This window comes from Heteronotia binoei, chromosome 11, assembly GCF_032191835.1.
Source record: "Heteronotia binoei isolate CCM8104 ecotype False Entrance Well chromosome 11, APGP_CSIRO_Hbin_v1, whole genome shotgun sequence".
Taxonomy (NCBI): domain Eukaryota; kingdom Metazoa; phylum Chordata; class Lepidosauria; order Squamata; family Gekkonidae; genus Heteronotia; species Heteronotia binoei.
This window is the reverse complement of record NC_083233.1, coordinates 50,541,799-50,564,029: the sequence shown is the minus strand read 5'-3', so window position 1 is coordinate 50,564,029 and position 22,231 is coordinate 50,541,799. Positions and strand designations below refer to the sequence as shown.

General features: G+C 43.3%; 1 protein-coding gene across 9 annotated transcripts in view; it reads right to left on the bottom strand.

Annotated features, from left to right (window-relative positions):
• Positions 1 to 1,798: 1,798 nt before the first annotated feature.
• PATZ1 (POZ/BTB and AT hook containing zinc finger 1) overlaps positions 1,799 to 22,231 on the bottom strand; it is a 41,659-nt gene continuing 21,226 nt past the window's right edge. For 4 of the 9 annotated variants that reach the window (XM_060250352.1, XM_060250349.1, XM_060250350.1 and 1 more), the window contains 3 exons: positions 19,454 to 19,625; positions 6,385 to 6,522; positions 1,799 to 3,472 (listed from right to left, as the gene is read on the bottom strand). In XM_060250352.1, the coding sequence (XP_060106335.1) occupies positions 3,054 to 3,472; positions 6,385 to 6,522; positions 19,454 to 19,625 (729 nt within the window). In that variant the 3' untranslated portion in view covers positions 1,799 to 3,053. The remainder of the gene's footprint in view (positions 3,473 to 6,384; positions 6,523 to 19,453; positions 19,626 to 22,231) is intronic. The other 5 variants (XM_060250356.1, XM_060250355.1, XM_060250357.1 and 2 more) reach the window with 3 other exon arrangements.

The following is a 22,231-nucleotide window of genomic DNA, read 5'->3' as shown; positions in this document are numbered from 1 at the left end:
CTCTGAAAAAAGGAGATGCTTACCAGAAAATTGTTTTACCATGTATAATAAAGTTGTTTGTTCACTCTTCCAGTTTGCTGTGATTTATTCATTTTTATCAATAAACCCTAGAACTCCATCTACATTTATTAGGAAAGGGATTGAAAACAAAATGGCCAGTCTCATAATGCCCTGAATTATACAGGAATGTATTTATCAACTTTGGGGAGGGAGAACACCTCATTTGTGACAGCCACAATTCTACATAACTGTAGCTTGGACCAAACAAAGTTCCATGGTGAACAACCAGAGTTGCCATCTTCATTGCCCTGAGGATCAACCAGAGTTGCCATCTTCATTGCCCTGAGGATCTGTTTTGCTAGGGAATAAACACACAATTCCTTTCATTCTCTTGGTTCTCTTGCTAACTGAAAGGCATTACTATAACCCAGTATTTCAATAATTATAATAATCCATGCACTGGATTCCAACTCCATTAGGATAAAGTAGGAAATAACTAAAGAGCACTTGCTTACAAACCTATCTAATCCTATGGGCAATTCAAGTTTTAGTAACATAGAGTACCCTGTTACACTAATTTAGAATCTGAATTATATATGAGTTCTGTTCACTGGCTCCAGTGAGATTTGCAGATGTTTGTTATTCAAACAAAGGCAATGTGTGCATATCAAAAGACTACGAACAGGAGAAAGTAGTGTTCATTAAGCATAAAGTGAGAATTCCTCATTGAAATGGGGGCCATTATGGTATTATCTGAAATGAGGGTTGGGACCAATTTTACTGGACGGCTATTCTGAAAATTAAGTGAGGAGTGGGGGGCCAGCACCTCAACTACCTTCCCTAAAACAGCCTGTCAGGAAATTCTAGTATCACAAATGGACTTTATTTTACTGGCTTTCACCTCAAGGGTACTCTCCAGTGGGCTGGGATTCAGTTGATGACTATTTTCAGCACAGAATAGTCCACTACTTGCTGCAGTGGACTCCCTTAATTTTTTTTGCATTTAAAGAGCTGGGCTGTAAAACAATGCCATGCAGAGTGTCAAAGACTGGAAGGTGCTTCTTTGAATACTGACTCCAACATAATCTTCTGCTGGTGTGTGCTCCAGGGAAATTTAAGCCTCCTTGGTCACTTGACCTTAATGGGGGTGGGGGGAAGAGAGACAAGCAGGCACTATTCCTCAAAGACATCCCCTAAACAAGTCAATCTGGAAGGAATTCCAGTCAATCTGGAAGGAACTGAAACCCTACCATTCTCATTGCCCGTCATCAGGGCTTGATCAAGAGACAGTGGCCCTATGCAGATATCCTGTTTCATGATCTTTTAGCTATGACTAACCAATGGGAAGTAGCCCTTGGGCTAGTGTGCTCCTTCTCTCCTCTGCTCCCTTGTCAGCTGCACCAACACTAATGCTATCCATGGTTTTGAAGCTGCTTCAACCAACCCCAGTTAATGCCAATAATAGTGTTAACTTAAATGCAGGCACAACAATAACAATTGTTAGCACAGAACAAAAGTGAGGGGAAAATCTGATTAGAAGAGAGGAAGGAGGAGCAAGCCCAAGGGGTGCTTCTGATCTCCTGAACATGCTTTAGAAATCATGTGCCTGTATCAGGTCAACAGTTCTCATATAAGCCCCACCTAAGGCAACATTTCAGACTGTTGATGTGATAAATGTCTTCTTGTTTCCCACTTCTCAGATGCGAACATTTCAAGATGGGAACTAAACTGTTTAAACTGTTAAAAAAATCCCCCCTCATACCTTTTCAAATTAGAAACCAGACAAAATGAAGGGGTGTAAAGTAACGTTCTAACTTCTTTAATGCAGTCCAATCCAATTATTTAAAAAAAATCACTCTGTGAACCCTATATATTTAATTGCACTAAACATGTTGGCGGTACAGAAAAATGTATCCTATCGCTGATCAATTTAATCTTCTGGGGTCTTTTATGCATTAAACCAGCATCAACCAACCAAGTGTGCAGTGTTGTTATTTTTTTATTTTTAACCTTTTCTATTCATTTTTTCCTTTCTTCTGTTTTGCATAACTATTTTATTCCATAGACTTAAAAAACAATCAACTAGCCAAGTTATTAATTATGATACATCTAAAAAAATTAATACTAACCCTAATATGACTGCTGCTTTAAGAGCTCTCTGTATAATTGCCTTGAAAGGGTATCTCAGTGGCAAATCACTATAACAGGTCCTAAAATCATAAAGGTAATAATAACAAAAAAAGAGAGATCCAGAAAACCAATAGAAAGTTTGTGAAGATTAGAGAAACAAACCAGGGGCACCATCTGCTGGAAATTCTCCTGCCAAGGTCCACTGAAATGAATAGGACCCCTGTATGTGGAGACTGTGCAGGAGAATTCCCACTGGATTGTCCCAAGAACACATTTTGGATTTGCTGACAGCCAGATAGTGGTGGCATTGCCCATCAATCCTGTGGCACCCACTTTGATGTGAATCTACATTCTTTAAAAACAAAAATAATTTTAAAAAAGAAAACCTGATTTCTGTTTTGTAAAAAGAACAACGGCACTTTTACCTACTAGATATCACAGGGTGTGTTTTTATGAGCAGACAATGATGCTAATATGAGAATCTCAGGAAAGGGTTATGGGGCAGAGAGAAAGGGAAGATCAAGGGTATCAAGAAGGCTAGCTCTCTCTGCCGGATCAACTTAAGTTCTTTAAAATTCTCCCAGTATGTGTACGCATGTGTGGTTTTTCATTCTTTCCTGGTTCCAAGCTGGGTCATCCACAGACCTCTTGGATGGTTTGCACAAATTCTGCCTGCATTGCAGCCCCAAAAGTCATCATCAATTCATTGTCATGCAGACACCCTGAAAATCGTCAGGTGACCAACATTCTCCACCCAGGGAAGATTTAGAGGAGAACAAGTAAAAGAGGGAACCTAAAGGGTATTAAAAATGCCTCAGCTACAAAACTGGATTTTGTTACCTCCCCCCTTGTTCAGAGCCATTTTATAATTTTATAATTATACATAAAACAGACTGCTGTTTTGTTAAGGTTAAAGCTGGCCTTCATTTCCCATCCGGCCCCATTGGTTGCTGGTCGACCTCTGGATCCACTAGGGAGGATGCAAATGCAGACTGAACAATCTGAAACCCAAATGATTCCAGAAGAGACATGTTCTGTTGTGGTGAAAAGGGGGACCCTAGTGCAGGGCCCAAGTCCCCTAATGGGGCCCCCAGGGAGCGAACATGAACTTTCTGTATATGTTTGTTGAGATAGGACTTGGATCTGAAAAAGCTTCCACATTCAGGACAGGGGTACTTCTTATCTCCCTCTGACTCCAATTTATTTTTCGTGACCACCATGTCGCAGGAGAAGGAACCATTGGCGTTTTGTTTCTCAGGGGTCTTGAGGTCGCTGGCATCGGAGAGATCGCCATAGGAATCTGAACTCTCAATCTGGTCCGAATGTGAGCATTTCTGGCCTTCTAGGGAGAGAAAGAAAAGGCAAGTTTTTAGACCCTTGCAAGTTTTAAGTACACTGGAGGTCACCTGTTTCCCCAATGATGACAACTCTACACTTCCTTTAACATGCAACATGAAAGAGCATCCTTTAGCATTACAACCTATGCATACCCTATTTCACCTTGCACAAATGAGTTTATAAAAGTCAACAGCCCATTTTGTTACTAGCCACTGACTTAATCACATGTCCTTTGTAGACTGAACTTCCCTGCCTAGCAAACCTGGATATTTTGACTTGCAAAGGTGAGTAGATAAGTAGCTATTTCCAAGCTAGGCCATAATGCACATCAATTTCGCATGCTTTTGGCTCTTTACTTTCATATTATGAACAGCAGTGGCACTGGAGGTACCTGCAACATTTGTATAAAATGCCTTACCCATGCCCTTATATATGTGTACATCTCAGGTTCACCGAGTATTGTGTATAAATGGTCTCTCATTACTGCAGAGCCGCACATGGAAGTCTCTTCTCCCAGCACTGAAGTGCAAATGACTGCTGTGCGTAAGAATGGCCAGTAAATTGTATAATAATCACAGGACACAACAAAAGCACAACCAGTTTACAAGAGGAGTTCAGCAAGCCTCCCATTATGGAATCAACAGCTGCTCTCTGCCTTGAGGCAGTCTTCTTCAGTCGTGAAGCTCCAACTTGGAATCAGAATGGAAAACTACTTTTAAAGACCTGTATGTTATAACCTGGATTAAATAATACTATTAAAACCTGAAGAAGTGTCATGCATAGAGGGACTATTCCATTTGGGTCATGCACAGAGAGGCTATCCCTAATTACCAAGTCATATTCCCCAGCCAATGTAGCTGGTATCCTTCATTCAGGCTCTACTCACTTATCATCCCACCACCTTCCCCTTGTCTATGCATCCCTTACAGTTACTTGAATATAAAACCTAATTTCCAGTCTCAAGTTAAAGTTTTGTGGGGGGTTTTTTGCCATGTTTGAAAAACACAGACAAGAACTCTAGAGACACGAAGAGCCACACTGATCTTTATGATTTTTTTCACGGTTTGGAACCAAGAAGTTATGGTACTACTCTTCCAATGTCCATCTGGCGAACAACATACTGAAGCAAACCTCCAGCCATCAGCACGGCACACCACAAAGAATACAAAATGCTTTTTAGGAAAGAGAATTCTACAACAATATCCACTGCTTTCCTACAGGAGTAGCAATTCCTAGCATACTCAGTGCCAGAAGGGGCAATCTATTCGTGTTCTTATGCCAATAAAGGTGTATGTATGTATGTAGAAGGGGCAATCATGCAGGACAGACAGTGGCAAACAGAGCCTGATCAACACTATTGTACACAAACTGCAAAGCTATTTGTAAACTTTCCCCTACAAAATGTCCCAAATAAGATCAATCAAGTCAATCTAAACCAAACCAGAACAACTGCAATAAAATCAGATGTCAAGGTTTAGCCAGATGCAATTTGAGATCTGAAGAGGAAAGTGCAAATGGTATGTTACCCCCTTTCTACAGGCACAATGTATTGGGAGGTATTCCTGCATGGCACAGCACTGAACATTACTATGGCCTTACACAGGTCCAGCTCCTTTGAGTGAGACTTGCAGAGAACTCCACAGAGTTTTTGTGCCCTGGGGCTCTGATCTGTCTCCCCATCCACTGCCCTTTGCTGCACGCAAAATCTGCCACCTGAACAGGACATTCACGGGCAGCCCACAGCACAGCAGACTATTGAAACAGAACCCTGAGTAGACATCGCATTCAGCCTGAAAATATTTTCTCCAGTAGAACCAGAAGCTGAGGCCTAATGCTATCACTGAGTATTTTAAATCTTTATCAAGCCTGTACTGTTTACAATTACATGTAGGTGCTTCAAAGAACTCTTCCATAGAAAACTACATGCAATCCCCCCCCCCCCCTCAAACGTTAAAGGAAATGGTCCTAGCTTACTCTTTTCTCTGACAAGCTTGTTTTCTTTGTGGAGGCATTTTATAAAGGTGGTCTCAGCCATACGAGTCTGATGTTACACAACCCAGACACAAGCTAACTGCTAAGAACCTGGTTTGAGCCTTACTGAAGCTGGAGGCCAGCTACAAAAAGGCATCTCACAGGCAAAGTAATCTTAACAAAAGAGTCAACTGTGTGTTCAAGCCTTCTCACTTCAAGGCTTCACCTGCTTCAAAGAAAATGTGGCGAATTGATTTCCTTCCCCACAGATCCTGTGAAGCACGGAGGGGGAGAAATGAAAATCCTTTGCTCAGGAGCATTGTCAGCTACAGCTTGCAAAACAGATAATTGTTTTATGTACTTATTTTTCCTATTTAATACCATCAACTGGTATGGTTCTGTGTCTGAATGTTCCTTCATGAGGGGGGGAAAAACCCTCACTACATGAAAAAGAAACACCCTAATATTTAATGGGAAAGGGATAGGCCAGAATCATTCCTCTAGATAAAGTCCTTCTTCACCTAATGATAATTAACTCATGAAATTCCTTCACTCAATATGTGGCACTGTGGACTGGGCAAAGTCATTGAGGAGGAAGAGAAGAGGTCTGTCAACAGCTGTTAAACGTAAGTAAAAATATGGAGCTTCCATGTTCAGAACCACTATAAATGACAGAGTGCTGGGATCCAGCAGGGCTCATGTTGTCTTCTGAGATGCTTGTATTTTCCATGTAATGAGGATTCTTTCTCTCTCTATGAAAGAGCATTCAGACATGCAACCTTCTACTTGCAGTCCAAGAGAAATGTTACCATTCCACTCTGCTGACCCTTACACTTGCTTTCTGCAAACCGTTTCCCTCTTCCCCTCCTCCTTCCCATGCCCAGCATCCAACAACACAAAGTCCTACGCCGAGAGACGGAAAGTGCAGAGCAGGGAGTCGCTTGCCTTTGATGCCATAGGTCCTGATGCTGTGGAACGCTGCTCCCCCATTCGGGATGGGCTCCGGGTGCCTGGAGACCTGGGGAAGGGGAACACCGTGGTGGGTTTTAACATGGACCTTTAAGTAGGAGGCAGAGGAGAAACCTAAACAAGATAAAAGGAGATGAGATCCTGCCACCAGTACAGACACACCTCTGCCTTTCCCCTTATCTGCTTCCAGATCTTCTTGGGTCCTCTAAAGAACTTGTGCATCAGCCAAAATAAGTGCAATCTGGCCGCTTTTGAAGAAGGTATCAAAATGTGAAGTGTGCCCTTTAGGCTTACAAATAAAAAACCTAGAAATTATAGGGAGCAAGTCTGTGCATGAGTGCCTTTGCAAGAAAATCTATTACAATGAAGGTGAGAAATGCTAGAATCCATATCAGATCCACAAGACTGAGGTCTGAAAAATTCTCTCTTGCAGGTAATCAAATAGTAAATGTTTCCATATTATTGAGTCTGGCCAGTTCCTAAAATAGCCTGCAATCTACTAAATCGAGTTTGCTGAGCTGGGCAGGAAAACAGCAAGTCATTGTGTCTTTAAATATGTAAATACTGTTTGGCAGACTGGATTTTTAAAAACTGTTTATGTGTTACCACCCTTGAGAACACTCTGTGTGCTCCACTAGATTAGGACTCGCTCAAAAATGAGAAATAAGATAAGATATACTTCTGGCAAGGAAAAAGGGCTCTAGGGAGAATTAAGGTCTTTGCAGATTTCTAGACGACCACCCCTAGCAGATGCAAAACCTTGTCAGACAGTGCTTCTGAATGCAGGTTGTTCTGTTTCTTCAACAACATCAACTGCTTTCTTTAAAACAACAAAAAAAATCCGAAAAACTGGATGTTTCTTCTCTTGGGGACAGCATGCAATTCTGCAACCTCATATGGTTATACAGAGATGCTTTATTCCACGAGACTGAATAGTCAGCTCAACACAGTTGACCTGACTAGCACAGAGTCTCCAAGAAACCAGGAAGAAGTCATTCCCAGCACTGCTCCCCAACAGCTTTTTCACTTGGAGATGCCAGAAATGGAATCTGGGGCCTTCTGTACACAAACCAGATGTTCTGCCCCTGACCTTCAGCTTGAACATATGAAGCTGCCTTATACTGAATCAGACCCTTGGTCCATCAAAGTCAGTATTGTCTTCTCAGACTGGCAACGGCCCTCCAGGGTCTCAAGCTGAGGTTTTTCACACCTATTTGCCTGGACCCTTTTTTGGAGATGCCAGGGATTGAACCTGGGACCTTCTGCTTCCCAAGCAGATGCTCTACCACTGAGCCACTGTCTCTCCCCTAGCTTCTCCTTCTATTTTATGTATTTACTGAAAAACTGCCATAAACCATTTGAATTACCCTGTGCTTTATTTAAAATATTGCTCAGCATAATCCTCTTTTCAGCAGAAAAACCACAGCTTCTCTGTGGGCTCTCCTTTTTTATAAAGAGAAAGGCAAAACCTTACGCACTCATCCTACCATGTTAATTCAAGAGCATCAGCAACTAATGTAGCTGTAATCAATTTACTTTTTGGTTCTGCTATCACTGCAAGCCAAAAACTGCATTTCCAAAATGTGCTAAAATGGCAGCAGCTTTTTTTTTTTTTTAAAAAGCTTCCACTGACTTTGTTGACTTGTTTCTCTGAAATTCTTAGAATCTATGGATGGTGCTTCAGAAAACAAGGACGCTTGTAGATGAGTGGACTGTGTAGGTAGGCTGGTGTAAGCAACAACACACATGCCCAACTTAGTTCACAGAGGATCGTGCTACTGTTTTCCTTTTGGAGAAGGAAGCTTACTGCAGGGTTTTTTTTGGGGGGGGGGGGGAGTATTTTATTATTGTATTATTTTCTTCTCTTTTGCACACTCAGCGCTCCTGGGTAGAAAGGGGGCTGAGAAAGGTAGACATATATCCCTTTGTTAACTGGCCTCTTGCAGAAAATGGGGATTTCTTTTTTTAAAAAGCTGGTAGTTTTAAAGGGCAAAGGACTGTGACAGTTTCAGAGACTCCATAGTAAAATGGTGGGTGGGGACACTGATCCAGTTCAGAAGGATAATTGTGTGAAGAAAAGAGGATTATTGAACAGGGTGTGCAGTTTAAAAGGCAACGTATATAAATAAGAATGAAAAGTAACAACGGTGTACAATGATCTTGGGCTAAAAAACTTTAGCAGCCAGCCCAGACACATTTTTGTTTAGCCACAGATTTACAGTAGTAGATATTGCTTTGTTCGCTTTCACATTCTTCTGGACCCCCCCCCCCCCCCAACACACACTTTAGAAACTCTAAGCCAGACACATCTCAGAATCAGTGATGAATTCTGAAAACTGCAAAAAATGCTTTAGTGGGCACTTAGCATGCCTCAGAATGTTCCAAGGGTGTCACACATCAAAAAAACAATGGAAAGCAGGCGAATGTGTTGTTTGGGCAGTGGAAGGACAGAGAAAGGAGGATAATTTGCAGGTTAACTGTGGGGGGTAGACAGAAGTATGACTTGCCTAAGGCTACTTGGTGAGTTTCTGGCAGGGACAACATCTGAACCAAGGACTTCCTGGTCCACAGCACAATCTTTTAGCTATTAGGCTACAACAACTCTCTGTAAAGAGCAGTTCAAAGGGGTTTTACTCTGTAGACTGGATGGAGAGAAAAGGGAGAGGAGAAGGCCTGTTCCAGAGGGCAGCGGAGAACATGCTCTAGTCGGGAAACCAGAAATGCATTTCAGCAAAATCAGACTTGGAAACAAACCACAGAGGGCAATGTCTTGGGAGCTTGGCAAGGTGCTGCTGATATGCAGCTCTAAAATCCGCAGCAACTTGGCTGTACCCTTCCCTTTTCATCATTCACTCCCTCTTCTTTCTACTGCTCTGCATGCTTGTACACTCCCACAGAAATGGCTCCTCCTTGACTCAGGGCTTGGTTTAAACTGATTTGTTTGAGATTGGATCTGGATGGTGTGAAGGGGGAGGTTTAAAATAATTCTTTGTCTGAGGGCTTAGGGTGACTCTCAGAAGCCCAGCAAAATCAATGACTGTGTTCCACTATGAGTATCATCAGCCCTTATCAACTAGATAATACAGTTTTTAAAGAATAAACCACTTTCCTCCTAAAAGAATAAGAGTACAAAGACATGATAAATAATAAATAAGGGGAAATAGGAAAATTCCAAATTGCTATTTCTGACTTGTCTGCTGTGACCTAAAGCTTCTAAAATAATGTCTCTCTTCTTCACTGGCCCAAATTAAGAGAAAATACAGTTGTTTATTGCATTGCCTCTTATTTAGAATAAGCCACTGGATAGTCAGTGTGATGTAGTGGTCACAGTCTTGAATTAGAACCAGGGAGAGCTTGCTGCATGGCCTTGGGTCAGTCACTCTCCCTCAGATTCATGTGGTAGCCTTGGAGCTTGAATTAAGACTTGCATGCAACCCCAATCCCTGTTTGGCAACAAGGACAAAAAGCAACAACACTGCTTCAAAATTCCCTCTCTCTCTCTCTCCAATGAACGCTGGCACGTATCCAACCATACAGCTCCTTCAACAAGGTTGCATTTCTGTTTTTGGAATAGGAGCTAGAGATTTCCCTCCTCCCATTGCATCCATGCTGTTCCTGACTCTTCTGAACCTAGGAACAAACAGGGTTTTTTGGGGGGTGGGGGTTCAGTGTGCTACATGGAAGGTGGAAAGCTCCTGCTATGTGAAATCCACAGAAGTTTGGTTGGATAGAGAAAGGCTCACCTATAATGGTAGTTCTATCACATTTTTGTCCCACCTTTCCTCTACGGAGCTTAGGTTACAAAGGTCTACCCTAGTCCACTGTGCTCTCACAAAAAAACTGTGAGAAAAATAAGGCTGAGAAAGAGACTACTCACTCACTGGGGCTTGAACACAGGTCCAGACTAATCACTATACCACACTGGTTTGGGATACAACATTGGTGCAATCTACAAAATTCTCTTCCCACTAGGTTTGCACTTCTCTGCTAGGAGGAAGAAACTCAAATGAAACACCATGTTCATAAGTGTAAGGAATTGGGGGGGGGGGGATTCAGCATACTCTTATCCTTGACAGTTGAATAATAACCAAGATCTCCATTAAGCTGAAGATTAAAAAAACAAAACAAAACAGGAACAGTCCCAGCAGAAGAGATTAGGGAAATCTCTGGAGGACTAGTAAAAACACTGAAATCATGGAAAACAAAACAATGCACACTTATTAATTTAGGATACTTGTTGCCACCTTTTCTAAAAAGAATTCTCTAAACGCTTTATTGTAAGTTCAACATAAAACACATTATAAAAACTGCTAAAACTCAGATCTTCAATAGTCACTAAAAGCAGTAAAATGAAAACAGCGCCATAAAAACTGAAGTGAGCACTGACTCACAAAACCTCATATCCTGCCACCAATTTTTGCTAGTCTTTAAAGTGCTACTGGACTCTTGCTCTTTTCTACTCATAAAAACCACCATGAAAGCTTAGCAAGTCCAGTAAAAGAGAGGGCATAAGGAATACACAAAATTAATCAAATGCCGTGGCAAATGAATGTTTACTTGACATCAAAAATTAAATAAAACTAGGCACAAGGGTAGAGGGACAGTATTCCACAGCTAAGGCACCACTACAGAAAAGGTCATCTTTGGTTCAGAAAATGGGAGCACAAAGAACTGGGCCTCAGAAGTGAACTTCAATTACACAGGGTCATGCTGAAGGTGAATCTTTAGTTATTCTGGCCTTGGTCAATTCAGGGGTGTGAAGATAGGAATCAGCATTCTTAACTTTGCCATGGAAATGATTTGGCAGCTAGTGTGGTTTGTTTGTTTTTTTTAAAAAAGACATGCAGAATATCATCTATATACTAATAGCAACACGTAGTCCCTTTCTGTGGGTCACAACCACAGCACCAGCCAGATTTTTCTTCAAACTTGGGAAACCCCCCAGGTCTGCGAAAAAACCTGAAAACAAAATTTCAGGAGTACGCTGGACTCAAGAGCAAGTGGTGGAGCCACACTAGGCTTGGCACTGGGAGCAGATGTGGGATTCCTCTCTATGAGTCTCTCACCCACCCCCAAGCTTTAAGACGGGAATCAGTTGTGGGCAACAGGCACTGATGATGGATCCCCCCCAAGAGCATCATAGGTCCCCACTTGTTATATCTAAGTCTCAACATGGTCCCAGCTGTGAGTTCTTCAATCCAGAAATTGTGGTTTTGTATGACAGAGCTTTCTATAAACCTGGGTTTGGGGGGGGGGGGGAGTTTGTAGGGAAAAAATGCAAAGACTCATCTGACATCTGCTATAACCTACAGCTTCTAAAATAGAAAGCACACTTTGGAGAAGCAACTTAAGAAAAGCAGACAGCCCAGGCTTCTGGCCAGCAGGGAGGGGGAGCCAGAGCCATTTTATGAGTCAAACGGGTGGAGGTGCTGCAGGTGGCTTGGCCAGCAAGTACATGGGCAAAAGAGGACATAGGTGGGTTGCCCACAATGCAGGCAAGGTGATGGGTATTCTGGCTTGCATGCAAGGTGGGCAACAGTCTTGAAGGATGCAGGCAGGGCAAGCAACAGAACTGAGGGAGGGGAAACGGTGGATGGTTTCGGTGCTCTCAGCCTGGAGGAAGTTGACAGGATCCTTCTATCTGAACGCCCCACAACTTGTAATCTGGACCTGTGCCCCTCCTGGCTTATTAAAACCTGCCAGAGGGAGCTTAGATATCCTGTACGGGATATCATAAATAGATCCCTGATGGAAGGGCATTTTCCAGCGCCCCTCAAAGAGGTGGTGGTTCTCCCTCTCTTGAAGAAATCAATATTAGATCCTGCCAAATTAGCACACTACCGGCCGGTCTCGAATTTGCCCTTTTTGGGTAAACTCATTGAGAGGGCAGTGGCGTTGCAGCTACAGAGTTTCCTGGAGGATGCTTCTGTTCTTGATCCCCATCAGTCCGGCTTTCGCCCGGGTCATGGGACAGAGACAGTGCTGGTTGCCCTGGTGGATGATCTTCAGCGGCATCTGGATCGAGGCGGCTCGGCGATACTGATGTTGTTAGACCTATCGGCAGCGTTCGATACGGTCGACCATCGGTTGCTGACTTGCCATTTCGCCGACGCGGGGATTCAGGGGCTGGCCTTACAATGGCTTTCCTCTTTCCTTGAAGGTCGGGGACAAAGGGTGGTGATTGGGGGTGAACTGTCCCAGAGACACATGCTTGATTGCGGGGTGCCTCAGGAGGCAGTGCTCTCCCTGATGTTGTTCAACATCTATATGCGCCCCCTTGCCCAGATTAGCCGAAGGTATGGGTTGGGTTGCCATCAGTATGCTGATGACACCCAGCTCTATCTACTTATGGACGGCCAGCCTGCCTATGTCCCAGAAAACTTGGACCTGGCGTTGCAAGCCGTGGCTAGATGGCTCAGACTGAGTGGATTGAAGCTAAACCCAGCCAAGACAGAGGTCCTTTGTCTGGGTTGTTGTGGCCCGGGAAGGGAAATCCCCTTACCAGCCTTTGACGGTGCGCCACTGACAACGGCGCACAAGGTCAGGAGCTTGGGGGTACTATTGGAGCCTTCCTTGACAATGGAGGCTCAAATAGCAGCCACTGCCAAGTCCGCGTTCTTTCATCTTAGGCGGGCGAGGCAGCTGGCCCCTTTCCTGGAGCATGACGATCTGGCAACGGTGATCCACGCAATGGTCACCTCGAGGTTGGACTACTGTAATGCCCTCTACATGGGGCTGCCCCTGTGCCGAACTCAGAAGTTGCAGCTAGTGCAGAATGCCGCTGCCCGGCTGCTATTAGGGCTTCCTAGATGGGAGCACATCCAGCCGGGGCTCTGGGGACTGCACTGGCTGCAATAATATACTGAGTTGGGTACAAGGTGCTGGTTATTACCTTTAAAGCCCTATATGGCCTAGGACCTGCCTACCTTAGGGACCGTCTCTCCCCACATGTTCCCCAGAGAGTGCTAAGATCGAGTTCTCAAAACCTGCTTGCAATCCCCGGGCCAAAGGAGGCCCGACTTAAGTCGACCAGAGACAGCCTTTTCAAATCACAGCCCCTTGCTGGTGGAACCAGCTACCGGAAGAGATGAGGGCCCTGCGGGACCTTGGGCAGTTCCGCAGGGCCTGTAAGACAGTCCTCTTCCAGTTTGCATACAACTGATCGGAACCTGAAAATTTCGAATAGAAGGCTGTAGTATGGTACTTTGGTAAATGGCTTTGTTTTACTGTTTTTACTGGTTTATTGTTTAATTGCTGTAAATTGATGTACCGTATTTGCCGGCGTATAAGACGACTGGGCGTATAAGACGACCCCCCAACATTTCCACTCAAAATATAGAGTTTGTTATATACTCGCCGTTTAAGACTACCCCCTCTTCCGCACACCTTCCACACACTTTCTCCTCTTTGTTCCTGCCTCATCTAGCGCTGGGTGGCAGAGCTTGCAGAGTAGTCTATCTCTAGACCAAATAAGCGTGGCCCTTTTAAGAGGGATGATTTCTCGCCCCCTGAGCTCCCACCCTTAGCCTTCACTGGAGAGGAAGAGTGGCAGAATATGGCAGCTGAGTAGGGAGAAAGTGTTTTGGGAGTTGTACTAGTGCATAATATAAACACAGAAAGCAAGTCCCCACCTGAAGCAATCTTATAGTTAGAACTTCAATAGTACAGAAACAACAGAAGAAGAGGAGGGAGAGTTTAACAAGGAGGAAAGGAAGTTCAAACACAGGCATATTCAGGTAAAATAAACTAAAGTCTCCTGGCCAGTGTGGTATAGTGGTTGCTGGACTAGAATCTGGAAGACTTGAGTTCAAATCCCCAATCTTTCAGGAATTTAATTTGGTGGTGTTGGGCCACTTTTTCTGTCTCTCCCTCTCTCATTGTTACCTGGCCGGGTCAGAGAAGGATGCCTGCACACGCACACAAGAGCACCCACAGGCTCGCGCGCTTCAAAGACAGCCCCCCCCGCCCCCAACCCTGGAAAGCAGCATGTGCGGAGAGGAGCCACTGGTTTTCGTGAGGCTTTTTTCCCTTTTTAAAAATGCCAGCTGGGAGGCCGCTCATCGCTTTAGATGCGTCAGCTTCTCTCCCCACCAGCCAGCAGGCCAAAGGATGCAGGGAGTCAAGGTGCAAATAAAAAGGGGGGGGGGAGGAGCCATCTTTGCAATATTTTTTTAAAGTAGAAATCCTCCCTGCCCTGGATAATATCTTTTTACTGCGTTTTCCCATCCTCCATCTCTGGGGCAAAATTGGAAGCTGGAGAAATGGGAGACCATCTGCAATAAGGGCATTTACAGCCGAAGCGATACAGGGGAGGGAAGGGGGGAATGATCGTTGGTGGAAACTGGGGGTGGGGGGAGCACATCTCTGCCTGCGTGCAGCTACAGTCACAGACAAACACACCCGGCCAGCAGATCTCTTGCCTCTCCCCCTCCCCGTACAAACAGAGAACGACAGACGGAGCCTGTAAGCAAATGCAAGTCTGGTTTGCCCACCAGCAAAAAAAGGGAGAAAGGCTCGAAGAGCATCCACGGCCCCTTTCTCCTGCTGAATGAAAACTGCCCCCTTATTCTCCCCCGAAGCGAGAGCTGCAAGGCAGCGAATCCCTAGGAACAGGAGACAGAAGGTCGCTAAATACCGTAATGTATAGGTGGTTGCTTTGGGTTTTCGTTTCAAGGCTGCAAAGACAGCAGCCAGAGAGCGAGCAACCACAGAACTCAGAAAGGGCTTACTTCCAAGTAAGCATGCAAAGGATCGGGCTTGCACAGCACCTTTTCCCTCCACAGCAAAAGACAGCCTCTCGCCCCGTGACCCGTCCCTTGTGCTTTGGATCTACCGTATTTCCCCGAAAATAAGACCTACCCAAAAAATAAGCCCATCACAAATGCATAGAAATCCTGCTAGGGCTTATTTTTTGGGAAGGTCTTATTTTCGGGGAAATACGGTATCCCAATTGAAGTGCACCCGGCGTACAAGACGACCCCCCCACTTGGAGGCATGTTTTTCTGGGCCAAAAAGTCGTCTTATACGCCAGCAAATACGGTATTTTAAAACTTAATCCTATGTTAGAACTTTTGTGTTGTGAGCCGCCCTGAGCCGCTTTGGTGGGAAGGGCAGGATATAAACTAAATAAAATGAAACCAAAACAGAAGGGAAGGAAAAATGGGGTAGGAGAGGGAGATGGGATCCCCCTATGACTATCATGGGTCCCCAACTTGTACTCTTTATAACCTGGATGTTGTCAGAGCATGGTTAATCATGGCCAGATCTGCTTTCTCAAGGCTGTAACATGCAAACCAACCAAAGTTGGTGAAAGACAATACAATGAGGCATGGATTTAATATCACCCTCCTAACCTATGAATATGCCCTTTTAGGAGAAAAAGTATCCAGAACAAACCAACACCTTCACCACTAATTTAACTACCACCTCAGGCTTGTCTGAATTAACGTTTAATTTACCAGCCTTCTGCTAGCCAATTATTGCTTCGATGGACTTATTCAGAACATTAGCTGACCACTAGACTGTTGACAAGGAGAAGTAGAATTGAGTATCACCAGCATGTTCTCCCAGCAGTTTCTGTAGATGGGATCCAATTGGACTCCTCAGCAAAGATACAACAGAGTTGATCAACTACTACAATAGCACACCCCTGTCCTTCGAGCTCACTACTCCCTGGAGCCAAACCAGGCAGCCATCTAGAGGGTTGCCTTGGGAATGGCATGATCCTGGAGTACCATTACCACCAAAGGGCATGTTATATAACATGAGGTTCTGCTGTACTTCCTTGGCATCACTAATTTGCCACTGAGGAAAGCCAGCAGCCTCACCACAACTGACTGTTTCTTCACACCCTCCCACACATCTGCTTCCTTTACTCCCCAGCACAGCAGCCTCCTTGCTGGTTTCCTGTTGAGCTGTTTTAAAATACAGTTAAAGCTGCTGACAGATCTCAGATCCTTTCTTATCACAAACGTCTCCTGTTTCTTGTGATTTGGCCCTGCAGCACCTATATTTCATACTATACAAGAAAAATGTTTAGCCTTCTTACAAGATGTCTACTGCAGGGAGAAGGAGAGGGAAATAAATATATAGACTGATGGAGGAAGAAAAGCAGATTCTGCATGCTTACTCCCCTAACAGATAGGGTGCCTGTAGGTGCAGCATCTGAACAGAGAACAGAATAGCAAATGAATAAGTCACACTTCTACTTATATTGTAAAATCAGGAATGCCCTGTCCATGCCAGTGGAGACAGTGTAATAGACGCAGAAACACTGTGTGCTATTATTTTTGATGGTAACATCTGTTAATCCTTCAGGCTGGAAGACACTCCTGTCAGTTATGTTTAGAGACTCTCCTTATGCTGTTCTCCCTACAGCTGTAAAATGCAGACAGGACACTAGAATAATGGCTATTTCCAGAGATTGCTGCCATCATTTTTAGCAATCCTTAGAAAAGTTAAGTCTGTCTAGAACTGCACTACTGGTATGCACAACCATAAAGGGGTGATACTTCAGCAAAAAGAACTGTAGTGCTGGGCAGGCCTGTTCTCTGTCCTCCGAGTTCTACTTAAGACTGCATCTCCAAGTGACTTAGGCAAAACTATGCCACCACTCAGAATGGAGCTCCTGACATAACCTATAATAACAGATCCCAACCTGCTCATTAAATCCAGTTTACAGTTATAATACAATTTAACCTTAAGTCATTAACATACGTCAGTAAGCAGAGAGTGCTATATAGAAGGATGAAAATCAAAACAGTCTCTTCCCCAATCTGCAAACTTAAGAAATTGGAAAAGAGAGACAAATAGGAACAGCTATCAATCATTCTCTTATCTAATAGTGGGAATAATTTTTTAAAGGTAATATTTCTGAGAAACTACAAGGAATCAACAGGTTGATATGATTAATCCCAGCTTTGCAAAACATGCTGGGAACACTCCAGTTCAAGGGAATGAATTCTCAATCATCCACACTCCATGTTTCAAAACTGATTTTGGGTGATTTTTTAGTAAAGAAGATGTTAAGATGACTTATCTGAAGAGCCTTAGATTTTGATCTTCAAAATCCAGAATCCAAAGCTTATTTTCCATTTCAGAAGTTTCACAGATCACCTAACCAATTAGAATTTGTAATGCTGACTTATTCACTGATATGATGCACAATATGTTAAAACAGAGCGATTCAAGATACTACCATAAATGTCTGAGGCTTAATCCTATCTATAACTGTTCAAATGCAAGCCTCACTGAGTCCAGTGAGACATGCTTTCAAAGTAAACATGTGTAAGATCAGGCTATGAGTCAATGTTTTCAGCAGTGAGCCATGGCTACTTTAATAACATTTCAAAATTGTCCTTATTCATTTTGACAAACTTTCCCCATTCTGCGGCCTCTTCATTTAGAACTCCAAGATGTGCTCCCACCATTCCACCCAACCCCACTGGACACTTCAGCACCACAAGCTCCATCTATTACCAGCAGAACCATTTTAAAAAGTTTAATCCTGTTGGAATCTCCTTAAGTAAGGAAATAAATTTTAGCAGCAAACTGGAGACCCAGAGGGTGATGCTTTCTGAAAGGTGCTCTGCCTTCCCTGTCCCCATCACACCCCCAATTTCAGAGCAAAACATCTTTTATGCTTGCTCATGTGAACATAGGAATCTTCCTTGTACTGCACCAGATTAGTAGCCCTGTACCGTCTACTCTGGCCAGCAGTGACTCTCCCAAGATAGCAGTTATCTTATTTGTATTATCCATCCCAGCTCACATAACAATCACATGCAAATGGAAAACATAACTAGTCTTCTTGCATCATGTTGTATTTGATGAAGACACAATTACCTGTGTACTATTGACACCATACATGGTTCTTAATGGTCTACCTGGAATATCTGAAACAAGCTTATCAATAATTCACTAGCTATGAACTAGTATTTTATTGTGATGTCTCTGTACTGCATTTCTCAGAGCCTGAGACTGAAATCCTAAGCACACTACTAGGAAGTAAGTTCCAATGAATCCAAAAGGATGTACTTCTAAGACAAGAAGTACTCACTACTATACAGCCATCATTAATTAAATAAATTTTATTTATTTAAAACTTCTCTTCCAAAGCGGAACCTGCTCGCACTTAACAAGTTTGATACTGGAGTGCAAGTTCAAAAGACCTGTAACTCAAGGCCTACCTTTTGCAAAACTCAGCACAAAATACATACATATACACCTTATTAAATGTAAAGGAAAGCACATTCTTTCTTTTTTAAGTGTCAGAATGTTATCTGGGAAAGGACTGACCAAGAACTCAATTGTTTTTACACTAGATGGGTTCTGCAGGCATTTTGTACTGGGCAAGAATCAGCAACCCTGAAGAGATTCCATTCATTTTAAATTTCCTTCTCTTTGATTGCTGGAGTCTCCACCTCTTACAGTTCAGAAGTTCCAAAATCTGCAAGCTTCCCGAATATTAAGGATGAAAACAACAACAATGAAAAATCGAGAAGCAGCTGTTTGTTAAGTGAGAGCATCAGAAAATCTGATTTCATACACATGTAGCCTTGAAAACAGAAGTCAAAAAAACTGGGATGGTGTACCAGCTCTGTACACAATGTGTCAATTTTATAAGCAGTGCAAAATTCTTACAGGTGATCCATTGTCACACAAAAAATGAATATAGATCTAGTAATCATGCCATTAAAGGCTGGTTCACACATGCACTTACATGTTTGCATTTCTCACTATTTAAAAACTGGCAGTTGCATATGTAAACTGACTTGACTGAAAAGGCAGTGATGGAACTTTGATATCGCTCAAAACCATTATCTATGGTGGCTCATTCATATGTGGAAGTCATCACTGGATGTTGGCGATAGCAAGTAATGACTTTTCACACGTAAAGCCAGCCTCAAGATATATTCTAGTCACTGAAGTCAAGAGCAAATGAGAACACAATTTACTGTAGCCTTCCTTCTCCTTGGAGAAGGCATTCATCAGTTTAGGTTCGAAGCCCACCCTTTGCCCCATTACAAGCTGGTGTATTAATTACCTCTGTTGCAGATGGTACAAAAGTTGCTTGGTCCTTCGCTGTGTTTCTTCAAATGATCAGCCATGTACGCTGCCCGCAAATACTTCCCACAGACCTGGCATGGAACTTTGTCTTCATGGCACGCAAGGTGTGAGCGCAGCCGGTCGCGGGTAGCAAAGGAAGCATTGCAAGTCTGTGGACAGCAGCAGACCCATGTTAACTTCTCTCTCTCTCTCTCTCCCTCCCACACACACATTCACACTGCTACAAAGAGTAAAAGTAATTTAAGACCATAAGAACATAAGAGAAGCCATGTTGGATCAGGCCAATGGCCCATCCAGTCCAACACTGTGTCACACAGTGGCCAAAAAAAAATGTGTGTGTGTGTGTGTATATATATATATATACATACACACACACACACACACACATACACACACACTGTGGCTAATAGCCACTGATGGACCTTTGCTCCATATTTTTATCCAATCCCCTCTTGAAGCTGGCTATGCTTGTAGCCGCCACCACCTCCTGTGGCAGTGAATTCCACATGTTAATCACCCTTTGGGTGAAGAAGTACTTCCTTTTATCCGTTTTAACCTGACTGCTCAGCAATTTCATCGAATGCGTAGGAGTTCTTGTATTGTGAGAAAGGGAGAAAAGTACTTCTTTCTCTACTTTCTCCATTATCTGCTCTAGGTGATACCAAACACAATAGTTTCAAATTCAGCAGACACATTCAAGTGACATGGAAAAAGGAATTATTCCTGTTGGATGAATAAGAAAAGGAATGCCCAACAGTGCTCTGAATGAGTTGAGAATGCTGCTCCTAAAAAGAAAAGACACCAACTGGATGGAGACTGTTCAAGAGTAAGGCTGGATGCCATTTTAGGCTAACTCTTCTTGTTCTTTTTGTTGATCCAGCAAGCCAGAACAACACCATGTGCTTGTAAAGTATCTGCCACCTGGCTGCTTATGTTAGGAACAGCCTCTGGCTGACTGGACAAGAAAGTTTCTTTCTTATTTTCTTTTTTAGACACAAATGACGAAAGCACAATAAATAAAGTTGTTGGCTAATAACTTTTATGGACTTATCTGCAAGGCCAGATAATTATTTATACTGTTCCAAGCCCCAAGAGTTCTCAATGAAAAGAAGTGACAGGAGAAACCTCAATGATATACTGCATTTCCTATCATGCTCCACATCTACCTTTGGAAATATCCCCATGTGCTGTATTAGTAGCTACAATCCAAAGCTCTGCTGAGATCTGATATCCACATGATGCTCCATTCCCTTCAACGTGGGGGAAATTCTCCAAATGTGCCCAATGCACCAATGAAGAATTTATGACATTAAACACGGAAGCTGCATCTCTCATGGAACGCTATGTGCATACCAGAGCTTCTGTGGGAGTACCAAGGTCCATGGAATGGCTGCACAGTTCTCCTTGTCCATCTGAAAGCAGAAAGGAAGGTACAGAAAGGAGGAACACCTTTAGAAGAACTGCAGGTGTGTGAAAGTGCAAAAGGAACAGAGCAGAAGAAGGCAGTGACGGAGTAGAAGGATCTCAGCACAACTAACCACCCACCCCCAGAAAACTCAGTCCCAAGACCCTTAGAAGTTGCTAACCACTGGAGTTAGTGTAAGGAATCCTGAGAATGCCCAACAACCATCCTGTATGCATGAGAATTTTCTTTTCTCTGGCCACAAGAAAACACAAAAATGTGGTTTTTACATATAATATGTAATCTGCCTAAGGAATTCCCCTCCACAGGATGTAGTGATGGCCACTAGCTCAGACACATCAAAGCCTGAGGGCAAAAACAGCTAAAACAAAACAAAAAAAAACACAGAGGAAGTTAGTTATGCTAGTTAAATGGACTTTCTACGTCCACAGGCAGAATGGTTCTCAATAGCAGAGACCAAAGAGAAGACAGAGCCAACACTGTATAGTGGTTTGAATGTTGAACTAGGATCTGGGAGACCCAGGTTTTTATCCCTCTTCTGTCATAGAAGCTTGGAGGGTGAACTTGGTCCAGACACACACTCCCAGACTCAGCACAGCCTACCTCAAAGGCTTGCTGTGAGGATAAAAATGAAAGGGGGAGAATGTTGTAAGCCACTTGGTGGAGAAAAGTTGGTATAAATGAAGTAAATCAATACATTAAGAAAACTAGGAAGCAGCCATCACCTTCAGAAAGTCAGGATGGGTATAGCAGCCAGAGTGAGGAGACCAATGGTCAAATCTCCACTCAACTGTGAAACTCACTGGGTCACGTTAGGCCAGTGCTCTCCTTCAGCTTAAGTTACCTCACAGGGCTGTTTAAACAATAAAATGGAAGGGGGCACAGATCTCATCCTGAGGAAAAGTGAGGTAAGAATAATTAGAATGCACTGTCTGAGCTTCCCCAAGGCATCTGGCCAGCCACTTCTGAAAACAGAATACTAGATTCCAGATGTGTGAGCCAGCAATTTTAGGGACGCCAGGCACATGTATCACTGGGTAGACATGCTGGTAAAGTACACCTCTGGTCCAAGACACATAGAACAGTAACTCAAGAACTCCAAGACAGCATTTTGCTCTGACTCTAACTTCAGAACCTGTTTGTAGTTCTTCTCACAGAAACATACATGTGTACTGTGATTTTAATATATATAGTTCATCTGATAGGATGTGACTCATGAGAGCACAGATTGAAACTGCCAAATGGTTACAGCTAGCACCAGAGAATATAACCCTAGGTCGTATGATACTGTCAAGCAGTTCTCAAAGTTGTTTGAAGTTTCTCCAGGACAGG